The sequence below is a fragment of the Anser anser genome (genome assembly GCF_964211835.1).
Source record: "Anser anser genome assembly, chromosome: 4".
Classification (NCBI taxonomy): Eukaryota; Metazoa; Chordata; class Aves; order Anseriformes; family Anatidae; genus Anser; species Anser anser.
The window spans coordinates 50795766-50813400 of record NC_139724.1 but is presented as its reverse complement, the minus strand read 5'-3'; the positions used below and the strand labels follow the sequence as shown (position 1 = coordinate 50813400).

The following is a 17635-nucleotide window of genomic DNA, read 5'->3' as shown; positions in this document are numbered from 1 at the left end:
GGGCGCAGCAGGAAAGCACAGGGCTGGGCTGTCATTTCTCCTGTCACCGGTCAAGGAAAAAGTTTTATTTTTTTCTCCTTAACTGCTTGAGGCAGTATCTGTTTTTCATAAATCCTGCAATTAAGACCTCCTTTTCCCCCTAACAGCGCTGCTCACCGTGGTCAGAAACTTAGCTCGGGAGAGGCTGCACCCGGGGTGGATTGCTGGCTGTTGTTTTGGTTGGCTGGTTCGGAGGCCCTTTTTTTTTTGAGAAGCTGAACCTCAGATCCATCCTGCAGAGCAGAGCTCCGTGGGCGCAGACAGCAGCGCGGAGCCCCCGGCAGGGGGAAGTGTCCGGCAGCAGACGGGCTGGAGGAGAGCCCCGGGAGCAGGGACGGGTGGGGGTCCCACGGGGGCTCCAGCAGCACCCCGCTGCCAAACCCCTACCAACCTACCGGGGAAGATCGAGCAGCAGCTTACAGCATCCAGCTCTCCCTCTCCCTGCTTCAAAGAGCTTTGCCATCCGTTGTTTTGGCTTATCCTTCCTCCTCCGCAGGGGTCTCAATGAATGCGAAGCAATTCTCATGTCGTCTGGATTTTCTTACTGCAGCATTAACTTTTCCTCTTTAATATTAACATTCCAGAAAGGAAATCTACTCTAATTTATGCCATAAACTCTAAGCTCATTCAAGAAGAACGCTGTCCAAACTACCTTATTATAAGCTTTTATAAACTTATGCATGAAAACATTTTTTTTCCCAAATTAATATCTACAGCTGACAAGAAAGAAAGAAATACTTTAAGATTCAAAACACTACAAAGATCTAAGAACCATCCCCCAAAAAGCTTAGTGTATAATTAATTCAGTGTTGAGAAAAACATTGCTCTCTTTGTTACATATCCTTTAGATGCTTGGTCCCACGTGAAAACAACAAAAATAAAAGAACAGAATAACCCATTTAAAAAACTACTAAAAGGAGGCTTTATCTTCTTTCCAATTTTAATTCTTACTGCTCTTTTCTTTGCCACACAAGAAAAAATTATTCAGTGAATACTGTGTGTTTTACAGGTCATTAGAACCAGCTCGGTCACCAGCTCAGGGAAAAGGAGAGCAAGGGTGGCCGGAACTGGGAGCAGTCCTCTCCCCTCAGTACGCTGCAGGTATGAATGGGAAGAGCACAGCAGCAAAGAGAGGAGAAATTGAGGTCTTGCCTTTGCTCCTCCTGACACCTTAATTCCCCAAGCAATCATTTGCACCATTCTTTGTACCCTCCCAAAGACCAGAACCCCATCTGCCACCTCAGGTTGCCTGCCACATGCTTTGCAAACTTGTATCAGAAGAAATTCTGTTTTTACCAGTTTAAAAATAAAATTCTTGGACAAGGACTAAAAGAGAATACAGAGGTAGAAAGAAAAGAAGCGATCTGACCAAGATCACACAGCGAGTAGACAGCAGACCTGGGACAAGTCCCCTGACCTCCTGCTGCTCCTCTGTGCTCAGTCTCCTGAGTCCCATGGTACCAGGAGAGCACGGCAGCATCGCATCAGGCAGAAGTGTAAAGACAAAGTTAGAGCAGGTTTTTTTTTCTCTGCTTGTGCTCTAACTTGTAACTTTTACTTGTAAATTAAAGTTGGTCCAAAATAGGAGTGCTACACCTCAAAAGTGAGGAGGATCAGGAGTATGTGCTTTCAACTTCCATTGATTGAGACCCAGTAATAAAATTTCAAAGTCTCACATTAATGTTCTAATTTCTAACTGACTTCCTTCCCCCTCAGCACACCTCTCCTTGCACCTCTCGTTCAGAGACCCAAAGAAAGATTTAGCAAGTGCTGTTTCAAACATCTGGCGTACGGAATGATATTTTCTGAATCACACCCATCAACAAGATCATCTCATTCTGAACTTGTTATTTTCCCCCCAGTACAAATTCAAATGATTAAGCAGCTCCACCTGCTTTGTCAAAAGTGCCTAGGCACCTCAACTGTACTGCCCATCAAATTGCTTTAGGCATAGCAGCCCCAACATGAAACATGTTAGGTTACAGTTTTGTATTTCCATGGAAAAAACGCTTGTTTTAAGAGCCCAGTGGTTCCTTCTCTGCAATAATTGCATATTGCACTAAGTACCTATATATTGTAATTTTAAAAAGTGGTCTTTTTATGAGATTTTAATACCACACTGAATTCTGAGAAGCTTACGAACTCCTGGAGAAAAGGAAACTAAAGTGGAAAAGCAGGCAAGAAGTCTCTACTCAGCAGGTCCTTGAAACATGCATAAACAAATTCAGTACTTGGTTTATTCAGCAGAATATGAGAGCACATCAAAAGCGTTCCTGGGTAATAAAAAAGTATATTAAAAAGAGACCAGGCGTACTTAGTTGCCCACAATTCAGTACCAAGTAACTTCACTTCTTGTTCTCACATCCCACAGACCTGTGGCCAGGATGCAGGAATGTGAACCCTTACTTGCTGCTTCAGGGAACCACGGAGTGTCCAAGCACCTCAGCTCCCGGCGTGAGAGATGGGGAAAACAGGACGGTGCAGGCCTCCACCGCAATAAAAGCACTACTGGCAGCAGGATGCTTCCACTGATATTTGATAAATATCCATTGATAAAGTATCGATCCTAAAAATGTAAGATAGGTGTACTAAGGTGTTATAAAATGGACAAAGTGGTATTCAAACACAGAGAGCTTGATGTGCATCCAAGCAGATGATTTTTAGAAGCTGCTGTATGCATGCTTCAAGTCAGAAGTTCAGCTAACGTTGTTAGAAAAAAAAAATGCCTCCAAAAACACTGTATGGGTTCTCAAAACGCCAAGACCAGCAAGAGAGCTGCAATCTGTGTAATTTTTTTTACTCTACCTCTGCCATTAAGCTTTCACTGCAATTTCTACTTCCATTATGCCTCAGCTGTTTGAAAGGACAGGAACGCTACCATTTTTAAATCAGAAACCAACAGTTCCGAACAAGAGTGGAGGTCTTCAGTTTTATGTCTATAAATGGTTTCACTCTTTACATATATATATATATACACGTGGTGCTTATGGACATGGTTTAGTGGGTAACGTTGGTGGTAGGGGGATGACTGGAACAGATGATCTTGGAGGTTTTTTCCAACTTTAATGATTCTATGATCTGTATATAAAAATGAATAAAATATTTTAACAATTCTCAAACTGCACAACTTTAAACAAATGTTCACAATGGAGTGACAATCTATCAGTGACTACAGTAGGGCAAACAATTACTCCACAAGATTTTTAAGGCTAAGACTAATAAAATTAAGTAATCTAGGTCTAGAAGGAAAGAAATTCTTTTCCTCACAAAGAGAACACCTTCAAAGTACTATAACTTCAGCAGCATATGGCATTTACATTTTCATCTAAATCTTTAAAGAAGCCCATTATTTCCTTAGATTTGAGAAAAGAACCCTGCTTTATTTCACCACACCAGCCATAAATTATTCATTAATTCTGTTTGCTAACTCTGTAACTGAGCCCAGATGTTTCTGCTGGAGAGGCATTCCACAAGAAAAGTTAAATATAGCAAGCTGTGCGGAGGGAGCAGACCTCTTTCTCTCCCCACCACAACATGCTCAAATATTAACTTGAAAGAAAATAATGAAAACATTTGAAAAATATTCTGAATATGCGAGTCTGTGAAATGCCACAATATGGGGCCAGTACGATCACAAAGTTTCACGTAAAAGAGCCCCCCTGCATTCCACCTGGGTGCAGCCCACGTTGCTAGTGCTGTCGGTAGGAAAGGTGCTCTCACTTTCACTCACCAGAGTAAACAGAAAATTTACAAGCAGGGGAACGCTCCTTGCCGTGCGTCATTTACAGATATAAATCAAGACTGAAGTTTCCAATTACAAGAAATGCTTCCCAGCCTGCTACCAACAGCAACAACTGTGCTGAAGGAGAACTGAGAGCATCCTATGGAATTTCTTATGGAATTGACATAGGAACCTAGTGGTGGGAATTTTAAATCCATTTCAGTACTTCAGAAGAACTTCACCTATTCCACGCTAGCAAAGATGATTAATGCTGAAGTTTATAATCCAACACTAGGATGCAGTTCTTGGTAAAGAGAATGAAAGCTCCAACCTTCAGCTACCCATTCGGATGCTGTTTCAAGTACTCTACAGCAACTGGCTTAAGCTGATTTGTAAATGCCTGTTTTAAATTGGAAACTACTCCTACTCACTACATAGTCAGAAAAAAGTGAGTGAGACAGCTTTGAGCAGTACAAAGCCACGTTCTGTTTTGGAGACTATTCTCAGGCACGCAACACTTCAGTTGCAAACAATAATCACAGGAGAGATTTTAAAAGGTCACCCAGTCCCTTCGCCCTGCTTCAAGACAAGATCAATCCTACTTAAATCAATATTTGTCTAACACGTTCTTAAATATTTCCAGCATAACAGATTTTATACGATGATTTACCTGGGAGAAGCTGTTAGAGACTGCTGTGGCAATGACACTACCGCCTTGGAACCAAGTATCAGTTGCTACCATTCAACTTTGCCTCACTTGTAGAGTTGCAGGTGGGCGACTTGTAATCAATTCCTTTGTTCTTTAACCACCTGTGTCCATAGCACATTTTGCAGTAGATGTTAAGTCTAACTGTACTTTCAACAGAGGCATCATTTGCCAGCTAGCAAATAGGTAAATAAACCTTAGCACATATTATTAGCCACCTTAGAACAAAATAAAACTCTGCAGGCTGATACAACAACGTGACTACAGAGAAGACTGAAGTCATAATTTAAGCATGGGAAGGCGTACGAGCACTAGTTCAATGTAGATAATGTTAGGAATAACGGAATGGTGGTGCAGGGCAACAGCCTTAGGGCAATAAATATCTCTTTTTTTTTTTTCCTAGTCCACACTGCCAGAAATCATCTTTATTTCTGGTAGCTAATCAGTTAGCACAAACAACAGCTATCTCAGCATGTCTACCACAGACGACAACCATTTTATTTCTGCTGTGTAGACAGATCTTAAGGACATCTCACTTCAACTTCAGAGATCAGCTGGAAAGCAGCCAACAAAAAGAAAACCAGAACAAATTTTATTAAAGTTAGTCACCTCAGCAGAAACTTACACTTGAGTCCACCTATATGAGGAAATGTTTCCTCTTCAGCTCCCGAGGAAGACAGTTATGGAATGTGAAACTTAGAAACCGGACCCAGTTACAGTCCAGGGAGATGAAAGATGACAAAGGATCCAGAGGCGGCAAGAAAATAAATACCACATGTCAGAAAGTGAAAAGTCCTCTCTAAATGTGTTGCTTTTGGTATTTTTGGGGGTGGTCATGGGGGAGTGGGGGACCTAGTAGAGTCCAGGTGTGAAGAACCAAAAGAAGTTGAAACAGAAGAACTGGCACTACTTTAGACCACCCATTTTGAAAAACAAAACCAAAAGAACTACTGTTCTACTACATGGAGAGAATATTATAGCAAAATAACTTTTAATCTCCTTTGCACTGCATGAATTTCTGGAGCACTGCTGAGCAAGATTGTTCTTATGCAACAAAACCAGCACCTGCTGTATTTCCTGGTTTATGCATAGTAACAGAAGCTGCAGGACAGTTTCAATTTGGACAACTGAAGTTAGAGAGTGAAACATCAAACCTGATGCACATTACAAGCAAAGTCTTAGCTACAAACTACATATAGCAAAGACCAATTCTTCAAAGTCACTGCTTTTAGGTTGTCCTTGTTTAAGTAAAAAACAGGCCCTCATATAGCTATCTGTATACCTCAGTTTGTGCCTAATTCTTTCTCCATGGGTACTTTGTTTGAAAACAGGGATGAAACCTTAACAGGTATTCTAATGAGTTCAGCAAGCAGCTCACTTTATAATTACAAAGATGCTTATGGGAGAAGGCAACCACACTAAAGATCTACCTGCTTGTATGACCTGTTACTTAGGCAGAAAAAGAAACGTCACAAGGAAGAATTTCTGGGGTTATTACAATAATCACAGCAATTTAAACAACTGAAATCTAAAAAGGTCCTGAGAAGCTCCCACATTTGAAAGTCTTACATGGCCCACTCACTTAATGCACACATACATGCTGATTATATTCCAGCAGAATTAGGACCAGATGGGTTGCTGCTGTAAATTTGTTGTTTGTTTTGTTTAAAAGAAAAGACTTGTTCTGTTCCCTTTATTTTCCCCATTAAAAAAAAAATCAACATCTTAAAAAAAAAAAGGAAAGAAAGAAAGAAGAATGTTTACTTTGGTTGTGCTAAGCAGCCAGGTGCTATTATACTGCAAGCTTCGTCTGGAGTCTGCAGCGCGGTAAGTTCCACCATATTAACCATCACATCCGTCTTGTGGCCAGGAAGCTTGGGAAGCACAGAAAGTATCTTCTCTGCAAGACTGTCGCCGTGATGACCAACTGCTCCTGGGAAGGGAAAAAGCCCCCAAAAAGGTCAGGTACGTAAATAGAAGGGAAAAACAAAAACACAAGGAACTGAGAACAAAATAATAACCACATGTTTTGGGGAGAAGGACAGCAGTAGTCATAATATCAAGGCCATATTTAGCTTTTCAAAGTTATTTTCCTAATAAAATTGATTTCTGGAATGGCTGAAGTTTGAAGTATTGATAACATTTCCAAAAGATTGATTGAGAAGGCATAAATTATATTTAGCCTTACAGCTATTAGATCGTCACTGCTTTTGCACTTATATATGCAAAATGCTTTACTCTGCATAAGAAAATTTTAAAATGAGATTTGCAATGGTTACTGAAGAAGCTGGCAAACAAAAGAATTAAATATACACGCACACACGCAAACTACACTTTTCTACCTAAACTAATACGGCTGTGCTTAAAAGGGCTGCGTGCAAGTTGCATACATAGCTACACAGATAGGCAGGCATAACATAAACAAATCACCAACAACATGCTACCATCAAGGCCCTCTCTCCTATACAGACTGAGGGCAGCACAGGTGAAACCAACATGAGATGACTAAAAGAAAGGAGGTTGGCATGTTTCTTCGATTCACCTGAATACACACGCTGTTCCTTCTACTCACCAACTCTAAACACAGGCACTACAAGCAACTTGAAAAATGTTAAGCCTGTGAGCCAAGCCCAAGAAAAACATGATGCATGCTGTGGATGAAAGAGTTGGAGAAGGGAAATAGGAACTTCATCGCCTTTAAGTCAGGAAGAAGTCCAAGGTATTTGTATTCTGCAAGCTTAGCTATGGCCCACCTGCTACCATCAGACCAGGCTGGACACCAGTGTTGAGCTCAGTATTGTTCTGGCTTTACCCAGAGAAGTAACAGAGACTTCTGAACCCACCTTTGAGGGGCAGTAAAAAGATTTTTAGGCTATGGTCTTCTGCCGATGAGGCACCCTAACCATTCTCACTTCTGATCATTTCCAAAAGCAAGGATGAAAAGGGAAGAGAAGTAAACTCAAGCTGCACGCTGGCAGTGCCTCCAGCTGCGGAAGGCAAGGAAGGCACATGTGTCCAGCATGCGCTGCTAGTGGAATGGGGACACCTGGCCGCTCAGCTGGATGAATTACCAGTTCGTTTCACCAGAGACTGTTGTAGTCAATCAGAACGACAGCAACTTTCCTTTCTACCATCCCCAGGCAGACTCAGACCACTGAACTGCAGATGAGATGAGCCGGGTCGTCTTCGCAGCTCGCGGAGCCATCTGCTCTCCAAAACCCCCAGGTTCCTCTTACGAGGTCAGCCCCTTGTCAGCCACGCTGCACTTACCAGCACCCGCAAACATACAGGCATGGAAAGCAGATGGCAATCCTTTAAACCTTCACCCCCCAAAGAAATGGAGACAAGACACCGAACGAAGCTAGCGACACCTCAAATCCAAGTAAACCCACGTTCAGTGGAAGTGGTTCCTGTCCTCCCTCCCCATCACTGCGAGGACAGTCAGGAGGGTGCTCAGCAGCTTCTTATGACCACCAGGGCTCGAGGCAGCTGGCAGCTTTAATGCTGCCAACCCGCACACATATCAGGTGTTAAAAGTGGCAAGGAGAGGTTATCTGACCAATGCACCAGAAGTCCACGTGCCTGGCTAACACCCAAGCCCTGAGGATACAGGAAATCTGACAGAGCAAGCTTTTCTAATTTTACTTTGTCTTCTCACCAGAGTGACAAACTGAAACAAGTCACCTTTGATGCGAGCTGCAGCTGGCACAATTGTCAAAGTCAACCAACTGTATCGTGAACTCAAAACCCCCCAAAGCGCACACAAAATATCTTCCTAAGCCCACCAGCAGCCCTGTAACACACCATTTATACTCAAATTCTTCGGGTCTCCTGCTGGCTCTACTGTCTGGTAGAGGAAAAAAAGAAGCATATTCAAAGTGCAATTGCCTCTCTTTTATGTCACAGGACCAACATGAGATCTTGGGCTGCAGGAAGCCTTGGAAGTCAGTCGCCAAACACAAGGAGTTCTCCTACAGAGGTGCTGCTCGCTAGCCAATAACTAACGCAGCTGATTTCTGTGGCTCATTAGAAGCCAGGGGCTTTTCCTTCGATCAAAGTTTAAATATGCATCAGTGTGAACCAAAACAGTATGCAAAGCATTTCTTGTCCCTATTATCAAGCCCTCCGAAAACCTGCTGCTTTAACTACCCCACTGAAGATTAGTTTAGGACTGGTGATTTTGGAAAAACGCAAGGACAAAACCATCTCGGTTTTTGTGCTGTTTCAATGCTGCACACTCATCTGATGCTTTCCCAAGCAAGATGACCACTAGGAAGACTTTACACTGAAGAACTTCAGTGGGAAGTTCCTATGATGCAACTTTCTTGGGCAGTGCATCATCTCAGTGAGAACAGGGTTTAAAATATCAGAAAGCGGAAATGTTTACATCTATTCCCTTGAAAGAAGCTGGACACTGGAAGTCACAAAGCTTTGCAACGTTTTGTCGTTTTTTTTAATCCAGCATTTGCTTAAGCTTAGTTCAACAGTGCTGGAAAAGAGCCTGCATGTTCCTGGGAACCACTGTGCAGGCATTCAAGGCAAACTAGAGCATCCTCCTGCCTCAGCAAAACAGAGAACTACACTCTCCTTTGTACAGACAGAGGAACATCAAAGTACTCATTTACTTATCCCACTACTGAATCCTGGAGGGACACACGACAGAATACCACTCATAGCCCCACGGTAGGAGCCCACAGGCAAGCGCAGCAGCATTACAGTGCTGCCATGAATATACAACAGGTTCCCCATCTCTCACAGCTACTGAACATGGACAAAGAGCAGTAAATTGGGAGCCAAGAAACACCTAAGCATCTGCTTAAGGCTCACATACTTCTCAAGTCCCCTGCACTGACCAGGCACCTGCAGTTGTCTTTCAATATGCAAAACTCACTCCAGTAGTTTGCTTATCTCCGTGGAGCTACCGCAACACATTTAACATCTGAAGCATTGAAAACCTGTTATGAAAAGTTGTGGGCCTGCTTCACAATAACAGAATCTTTACAAACCACATCACAGCAGAGTCTGCACGCTGACCCACAGTGCCACTTTTACAGCACTTCAATATTTTCAGCTGCCATCAGTCCTCACAGCTGAAGCCTACAACCTCAACTAACCATAATCGTTTTAACGTCTGCTGCCTCCTGTGTCAAAACCCCAACCACCTCCTTCATAAAAGGGGGACTACTGTACTTCACAGACCTCAGTATTTATGCTTTCAAGGCCTCACCCTACGCAGCAAGGAAACATAAAACATGTTTTTTGTTTCGTTTAAGACAACAGTAGCATCAATCCAGCAACACATCAACTGGGAAGATGCCGTAATCAGAAGCGCGTGAGTAAAACAATCCAAATCAGTAACATGACAGATAGAAGGAAAGAAAAGATACCACTGACAAGTACAAGCTGACAGTCTGAAACAAAAGTAATCAACAAGAGCTATTAATCAGAACCAGGCTTTAACCAGAAAGAGACGGGCCTGCGTTAGCCTTCACTCTTATATTACTCTTCACCCTGCTATTATGCAGTATGGCAATGGAGGCACATCACGGCTCTCATCGACGTGGCTGCTCCCAGGAACTGCACCTACACTTCGCTGATGGGGGCTGAGCTCTGCTCTTTATACTCCTTAAAAGGCTGAACGCATTACAGCCAGCTCGAGGTGTGATGGAAAGCTGCTGCTTGGCTGGTAGCAAGGGCGGTGATCCAGCAAGTTAAACCCGAGCACGCAGCTTTGTATGGCTGTGGGGAAAAGCTCCTGTGATTCTGACCGATACACGTAAAGGTACCTGGGGAAGACTGAAGTGCTGCTGCTGAAGGTACTGAAATACCTCTTCCAGACAAGCTGCAATGACACTCACGTGAGAGGTCTTAATCAAAGCTGCATTAACTACACGGTCTGGCAAGCTAGAAAAAACACTGCATAAAAGGCGTGAATGCTGGCAAGGTGGTGACTGAGAAACATACGAAAGGAACATGGGGTTAGAACATAATGTCACAAGGTAAACATCTAGCGATGCAAGCATTAGAGAAGAAAAATGAAGGGGAATTAAGGTACCAGAGTTAGCTCTGACCTTACTTAACCAGTACAATTTATTAGAGCCCCACTCTAGTTGGAGGATTTATTCTGCTTCTTAAAGCTGAAGTCATGAACTTTAAAACACGCAGGCAAACCGAAGCAGCACTATGCATGCACACAGACCAGGGACAGCACCAGTGGCAAAGTTTTAGACAATTATAATTCAAGCAGTGAAGACGATTCAGAAATAGATGTGCTGCAGGTGCAACATAGTGCCATGCACTTGCTGCAGGTCAAGTGGCAAAACTTTGACCTCAATTAGTTACTACAGATGAGGCAAACAGAACCAGTCCGCACACGCTGCAACATCAGCAGGCCCACAAGCAGTACAACGGAGCAAGCGAATGCAGCTGCTCCTGTATAAATTATTCTGAGCTTCCTGTTTCCTCTGAAACAGGGTTATTCCACAAGTGAGAGCCTGATACAAACTTCTGCCAGGCCACTGGCCCTGCATCTTGCTGGCAAGTCATCTAATCACACTTCGCCTTTCTGCCCTTTTGATATCACATCTTACCAGCTTAAAACACTACCTCGTTCACTAACCTTAGAGGTTGATTACAGAACTAAGTAGCCTCCTTCCAACAGTTTCTCAGTAGACTTACACCACTCCCTGCACGTCTCAATTTTTGCATGAATTGTGCATTGATTAGTAGTATTAAATTTACCATGTTTCATTCTTATGCTTTCACTTCCTGAAGCGTTTTATGAAATGTTCTGTACTGTTTTCACTGAAACGTTTTCCAAGTTAAAGATGCCTGCTACGTGCCATTGCATCACTCAAAAAGTATAATGCACAGCATCCAGTAATATATATTTGTATATATATGAACTCTCTGAGGCATTTAGGTATAGGTCAGTGTACGTGTGTATCTGCTTAGACAGGTATAATGCTGTGGGCGACAAGTATGATACGTTGGCACATGCCTTGCAGCAATCCACAGGGCACAAGCTGAACGCAGCGGAGCATTTCCTTTGCACCTTGGAATGACGCAGGCCTAGCTAAGGTCTCTTATTTGCAGCAAAGCAGAAGGGCCAGAAACAGACCTGCAGAGCCCTCTGCTTCACTCTTGGTTTCCACAACCTGCCGTGGGGCACCAGTGGGTGTGCAACCACCCATGACGGTGCACGTAGGCCACGAGCACTCGTGCAACCACACAGAAGCCTTTTGGTGTGGTGATCCGGGTATGCCAGGATGGCAGCCCTTGCCAGCGCTTGGCCTCCTTACCGGCGAGGTCCAACGTCCTGTCCACGAAGACGACGGAGGCCCTGTTGGCGGCCATTCTCCTCCTGTTCCTGGCCGGGGCGTAGCTCGCCAGCTCGGCGGCGAGCACCCTGCTGAGGCTCCCCACGGCGAAGCTCTCCTCCCGCAGCCCCATGGCGCCGAACAGGGCGTCCAGCTCCCCCACCAGCACCCTCACCGCCGCCCTCAGCTCCGGGGGCAGCGCCCCCAGCCCCAGCTCCCCGGGGACGCCGTGCCGGGGGCCGCCGGGCGGCGGGACGAGGGCTGCCAAGCCGGGCAGGAGGCCGAGCTCCGCCGTGAGGGGCGCCAGCAGCGGCGGCCCCCGCAGCACCGCCTCGGCGCGGCCGCCGGGGCCCATCCACCGCCGCAGCGCCTCCTCCAGCTCGCCGGGCCCGCCGCCCTCCGCCTCCCCAGCGCACAGCACGGCGCAGCACCGCACGGCGCCCGCACCCAGCACGGCGCGGACGGCGGCGGCGGCGCTGCCCCGCAGCGGCCCGCTCAGCACGAAGACGGCGCGGGGAGACCCCCCCGCCGCCCCCTCGTCGGCGGGCAGCGGCTTAACGGCCAGCGCCCCCGCCGCCAGCAGCTCGCCCGCGCCGCCGCCGCCCCAGTGCAGCGCCTCGGCGGCCGCCGCGTCCAGGAAGACGACGGCCCCGCGCGCCCGGGCGAGCACGGGCTCCCAGGCCTGCCGGCACACCCGCGGCAGCGCCGACATGGCGGCGGGACTGGGGGGGGGGAAGGACCGGCGGCGGCGGCGGCGGCGCTGACAGCCACAACGCCGCGCACGTGCCCGGCCGGCGCCGCGGGTTGACGTGGCGGCCGTGGGCTGGCTGCCCGAAGCGGGGCGGGACCGCGCTACGCCGCCCCTCAGGGCCGGCACTGCTGCGCGGGGCAGGGTGCTTACACCTAATGCAGCTGACAAACGAGACGAGATTAATAAATAATGATAATTAATAAGTTTGTCTGCTGCCTGAGCTGCTCTTCATAGAACAGAATCGCTAAGTTTATAAAAGACCTCCAAGATCACCTGGTCCAACCACCCCCCTACCACCACTATCACCCACCAAACCACGTCCCTAAGCACCACACCCAACCTTTCCTTGAACACCCCCGGGGACGGTGACCACCACCTCCCTGGGCAACCCGTCCCAATGCCTGACTACTCCTGAGAAGAAATGTCTTCTAATTTCCAACGTAAACCTCCCTGGCACAACTTGAGGCCATTCCCTCTAGCCCTATCACTAGTTATCTGTGAGAAGAGGCTGACCGCCAGCTCCCCACACCTTCCTTTCAGGAAGTTGTAGAGGGCAATAAGGGCTCCTCTGAGCCTCCTCTTCTCCAGACTAAACAACCCCAGCTCCCTCAGCTACTCCTCATAGGGCTTGTGCTTCAGGCCCTTCACCAGCTTTGTAGCCCCCCTCTGGACACATTTCAGGGCCTTGATGTCCTTCTTGGACTGAGGGGTCCAAAACTGAACACAGTACTCAAAGTACTTCTTAGGTCAAGTACTTGAGTCTCTTGCTGGTTCAGCTGGTTTTGTGGCATTGGGGAGCGCAGCTAACATGGGTTCGCTAGATTTCCAGTCATTAAATTAAATTCTTTCCACCTGTTCCACACACTCTCCTGCCCTGATGTTCTTCCCTCTTCCAAAGAGACTTACTGCGTTTATACTCACACTAAACTATCTTCCTCTCAGATCCTTGATCTCAGAGCTTACATATCTGAGCTTTTACTTTATGCTCGAGTATCACAGACAAAAGCTAGATATGGTTCATCTTGTCCTACTCTTTAGAGTTACCAAATTATTCCTAATTTCTTTCAGCTATATGGTCAAAAAAGCAGGTGCTCTTTTAAGAAAACAAATAGCTTTTTACTTTAAAAATACAGTACAGATTGCAACTGGTTCTGCATGTGTTTAGAAAAGGATTACTAGCCAGAAAACAAAATGAGGTTAATCAGCATAAAGCACAGTGGTTACATTACAAAAAAAAAAAAAAGTAAGTACTTTTAACAGCTTATTTTATCACGTGCAAATTTACAACTACACTGTGTTAGGGGAAAAAAAAAAAGTATTAAAGGCTTCCTGTAAACTTGGAGTCTTGTGGGTCTCTGGAGCGTAACTTGTGAGTCAGGACGCTTGTGCAGCTCACAAGAGGCCTTCTTCTGTCCTCAGCCTTTAGCACTTACGGCCTTGGGGAAAACCTTGTTTTTCGGTCCCAGCTGCTGCTCTCCTTCTGTGCAGCAGTAAGGAGAAACTGCAAGGTTCTTTCCAGAGGCTGAGACTGGTGGGAGTTGTTATCTTTTAGGGCAGAAGGCCACCCAGCCTAGCAGTTTGTCCTCAGAAGCAAGGCAGGAAGGAGCGGCAGAGCATCCTCTCTGTCCAGCCATAGTGAAAGCCAGATAAAGAGGTTCCTGGGAATGGTGGAGGGCTGGCCACAGCTGTTGGGACACTGCCTTGTTGTGCAAGCTTCCCACTGTTCAAGCTGCTCAGGATAATTTTTCAGGTGGATTTTTATGTGACCACTAGCTCCATGTGATTACATAAAGACTTGCTATGAGCAAAACTGTTTTGAGGATGCGTTGACACATTTGTTGTTTCTTTTTTTCAAGATTTTATGCTCTGCACCTCTCCTGATTTCTCTTTGTGTTGTTTCCCACAAAACTGTTTTCTTTCATCTTTCTTGAATCTGCATAATCAAAGGAAAGAAAATACAGAGTTCTACTGCTTCCTTTAATGTAAGGCTAACATCAAGTGTATGAAATGACCAAGTAAAACAGGAATGAAAACAGAAAAATACTGATGCCTAGTAAGAAGTACTGTAACACAAATTTGCTTTATGATAAATAAGTGTCTACAAATGTTTTTTTGGGCCAAAAACATCTTTGTTGATTCCACTGGTATATATATATTAAAAGAAATAAAATTACATAAAAACCCTATTGCATGATAATTATACCCTAATATCCATGACCTGTACATGATATCCAGACATTTAAAATTAACTTCAAGGGAAAAAAAAATCTTATTTGAGAAGGTATTTTATTCACATGAACTTTAGTGAAATGTCATGCCACATATGAAACTCTAAAACAAAGTTCTCTATGCAGGCAATTCAAAGAAGAAGCTCTCCCACCCAGTTTTGGTATGCTTATAATATAGTCAAGCTGTCTAGTCAGTTCTTCACAGGCTGTCCTGCTGTGAAAAAGGGGTATTTTTTTTAGTTTTCACAACCATTCTAAGGTGCTGAATACTCCATTTGTACACAAAACTGGTCAAAGCTTGTTTTCACAGTTGTTGGTACTTACATTTCATAATTAATCTTGAAGTTGTTAAGCAGCATTCACAGATGGAAAGTGAGAACATCAATACAAATGGCTTGCTACTTCCCACTGCTTTTAAAATAGGGCAATTTCTTCATGAAACGCGTAGCTACACGCTGGGACGTTTTGTCACAGCTCGCTATTTTTAGCTCCGTAAGAGTTTAACGTTCATAAAGGCAGACGCTTCGCAGAGGAAATAAGATCTATAAGGAGCTAGCTGCTAAGCCTAAAACACTAGCTCTGGCTAAGAGCCCCTGAGCCGAGTGCTAGGGCAGCACAGAGCAGAGGCAGCACTGTGTGTTTATCCTGTGGTTACGCTCTCCCCCGGCAGCTGCTAGTAGGAGCGAGACACTGCAAAGTAAGGATGCTCGGCCACGTCCTTCTTCTGGAGCCGGGCGAGGACGTCCCTGAGGACCCCGGCAGGCTGCCCGTGATCCCCACCGAGGAGCCAGGCGGGCGCCTGGGGCTGGCGACCACCGCGAGCAGCGGGAGGCGAGGGGCCGCCGGGGCGGCTCTCGGGCGGGCAGCACCGAGGTGAGTGCCGGCGGCGGGGCCCGGCCCGGGAAGGCCTCCCCGAGCCGTGAGGAGCGCTGCGGGCCGTCCCCAGCGCCGTCCGCCCGGCCGGGCGCCGCCGGGCCGCCCCCCGCGTGCCCGTGCCCAGGGCGCCGCGGGGCCGGGCCGGGCCCGCTTCCTGTGCGTGTCACTCACTCGGCGGGGGAGGGGAAGCGCCGAGCAGGCGGCGGCGGCGGGGAAGGGAAGGCAGGGACGGCACGAAGGGCCGCGCCGCGCCGCCCCGGCCCTCGCTCGCACTCCCCGGCCGCCGCCTCAGCCCCCCGCGGCCGTGCTGCCCACCGGGGGCGGCGAGGAGGAGGCCGCCGCCGCACCGCCGCTACCGGGCCCGGGCGCTCGCGTCCCGCGGGCGGCGGCCATGTCTACCGGCGAGGTGGAGCGGCTGGCGGCGGACCTCGGCGGGGGCGCCGGGGACGAGGAGGAGGAGTGGCTCTACGGCGGTACGGACCCTCGGCACCCCCGTCCCCGGTCCCCCCGGTCCCCCCGGTCCCCGGCGCCCCCGGCCCCGGCCCCGGCCCGCGCTGCCGGCCTGGCCCTCTGCCCCCCCGCCACCACGGAGGGTAGGCCGCGGCGTGCTCCGCCTCGCCAGGCCGGCCCACGGCTCGGCGCGGCCCTGCTCCCCCTCAGCGCCCTTTAAAAGGGTCCCCGTGGCCGCTCAGTCCCCTCCTCCCGGCCGGCCCCTCCGCCCTGCCGGCCCGGGGGGGCTCAGCCGCGAAGGCTGAGGCGTGCTGGGGCCTCCGCGCACCTGTGGAGCGCCGCCAGGGCTCCCCCGCCGGGGGTCTGTGCTCCCGTGGCGAGGCAGGCTGAAAGTGGGCTGAGTAAACTTTGTTTGCAACTTCAGGGGCTCCCCGTGCGTTCAGACAGCGGGCAAGGCTGGGAGTTAAGCTCAGCGTTGGAACTGTCAGTGTGGAGCACGGCGGGGGGGGGTCTGCCTGCCCACCTGCCCGAGTGGTGCCGTAACACCTTGTGAGGGGGTCTCGTGCGGTCCTGGGTGGTAACTGAAAAGTTCGTAGTGGTCTGCATGGTAAGGTACCTGCTGCAGTGGTAACTCTGGGCTTTTATTCACGTCTTACGTGTTTCTTTCATCTCGTAGATGAAAATGAAGCAGAGAGACCAGAAGAAGAAAAAGCTAGGTGAGTATTTTCACAACTGGAAATCCTGTGGTGTGGCTGCGCCTAAGTTGTATTTGCAGTACTCTTCTTCCCAGCTGCTTTAAAAGTCCATGGTACCTGAACACTCACGCTGATGTCTTTAAAAATAGCCCTAAGGTAGTACGTTTTGTCTCCTGAAATGACTTGGCTTTTCTGTAAAATGACTTTACCTGGGAAATTGTGATACTTGAATATGAATGTGTTTTTAATTTTCAACTGCGTGGATGTTGTCCTACATGGATACTTCATGGATACTACGTGGATATCAGCATTTCCTTATGAAATGCCATCAGGTTTTTTTACTTTTATAATCATTGTGTGTTTCTACATGATTTCAAATTAAGAATAAAAGACTCCAAAATAAAAGTCTCCCCCCAAAAGTTTTCAGTATATTTATAAAACAAAGGATACAAGGAAGCAATGAGATTACTGGCCAGTTTGATATGCAGGTCCCATAACATATTTTTTTGATTGGTAAATGAGTCTTTGAAAGAAAGTTAGAAAAAGCTTTGAAAGTATTTAGGGAAGCCTGCTTGATTTATGAGGAACTGTGTGAGAAAAAGCACAAAGATACTCCTTTGAAAGTCTAGCTAGGTTGGTTGGTGGAATTTGGTAACAGGGACTGAGTGAAGTGGGAGTTGGTATTTCACACTGACTGAGAGAAGTCTCACAATTTATAAACTATGGAAACTGCAGATTGTAAAAATAAGCTAAAATTAAGTAAATAAAGGGGAAACCAGTTCAAGAACACACACATTGTTATTTTCTATAGATGCCTTCTGAGTCAGCAGAGATTTTTCACTGAGAACTG

General features: G+C 47.1%; 2 protein-coding genes across 9 annotated transcripts in view; one reads left to right on the top strand and one right to left on the bottom strand.

Annotated features, from left to right (window-relative positions):
• The window catches only part of SCFD2 (sec1 family domain containing 2), a 195428-nt gene extending 182874 nt beyond the window's left edge, over positions 1-12554 (bottom strand). The window contains exons 1-2 of the mRNA XM_083835404.1: positions 11768-12554; positions 6231-6399 (exon numbers count right to left, since the gene is read on the bottom strand). Coding sequence (XP_083691530.1) covers positions 6231-6399; positions 11768-12497 — 899 coding nt within the window. The 5' untranslated portion in view covers positions 12498-12554. The remainder of the gene's footprint in view (positions 1-6230; positions 6400-11767) is intronic.
• Positions 12555-15822: 3268 nt separating this feature from the next.
• Positions 15823-17635, top strand: part of FIP1L1 (factor interacting with PAPOLA and CPSF1) — a 45224-nt gene continuing 43411 nt past the window's right edge. For 5 of the 8 annotated variants that reach the window (XM_083835408.1, XM_083835407.1, XM_083835406.1 and 2 more), the window contains exons 1-2: positions 15825-16113; positions 16767-16806. In XM_083835408.1, the coding sequence (XP_083691534.1) occupies positions 16032-16113; positions 16767-16806 (122 nt within the window). In that variant the 5' untranslated portion in view covers positions 15825-16031. Of the gene's footprint in view, positions 16114-16766; positions 16807-17635 lie in introns of all 8 variants that reach the window. The other 3 variants (XM_083835410.1, XM_083835409.1, XM_083835412.1) reach the window with 2 other exon arrangements.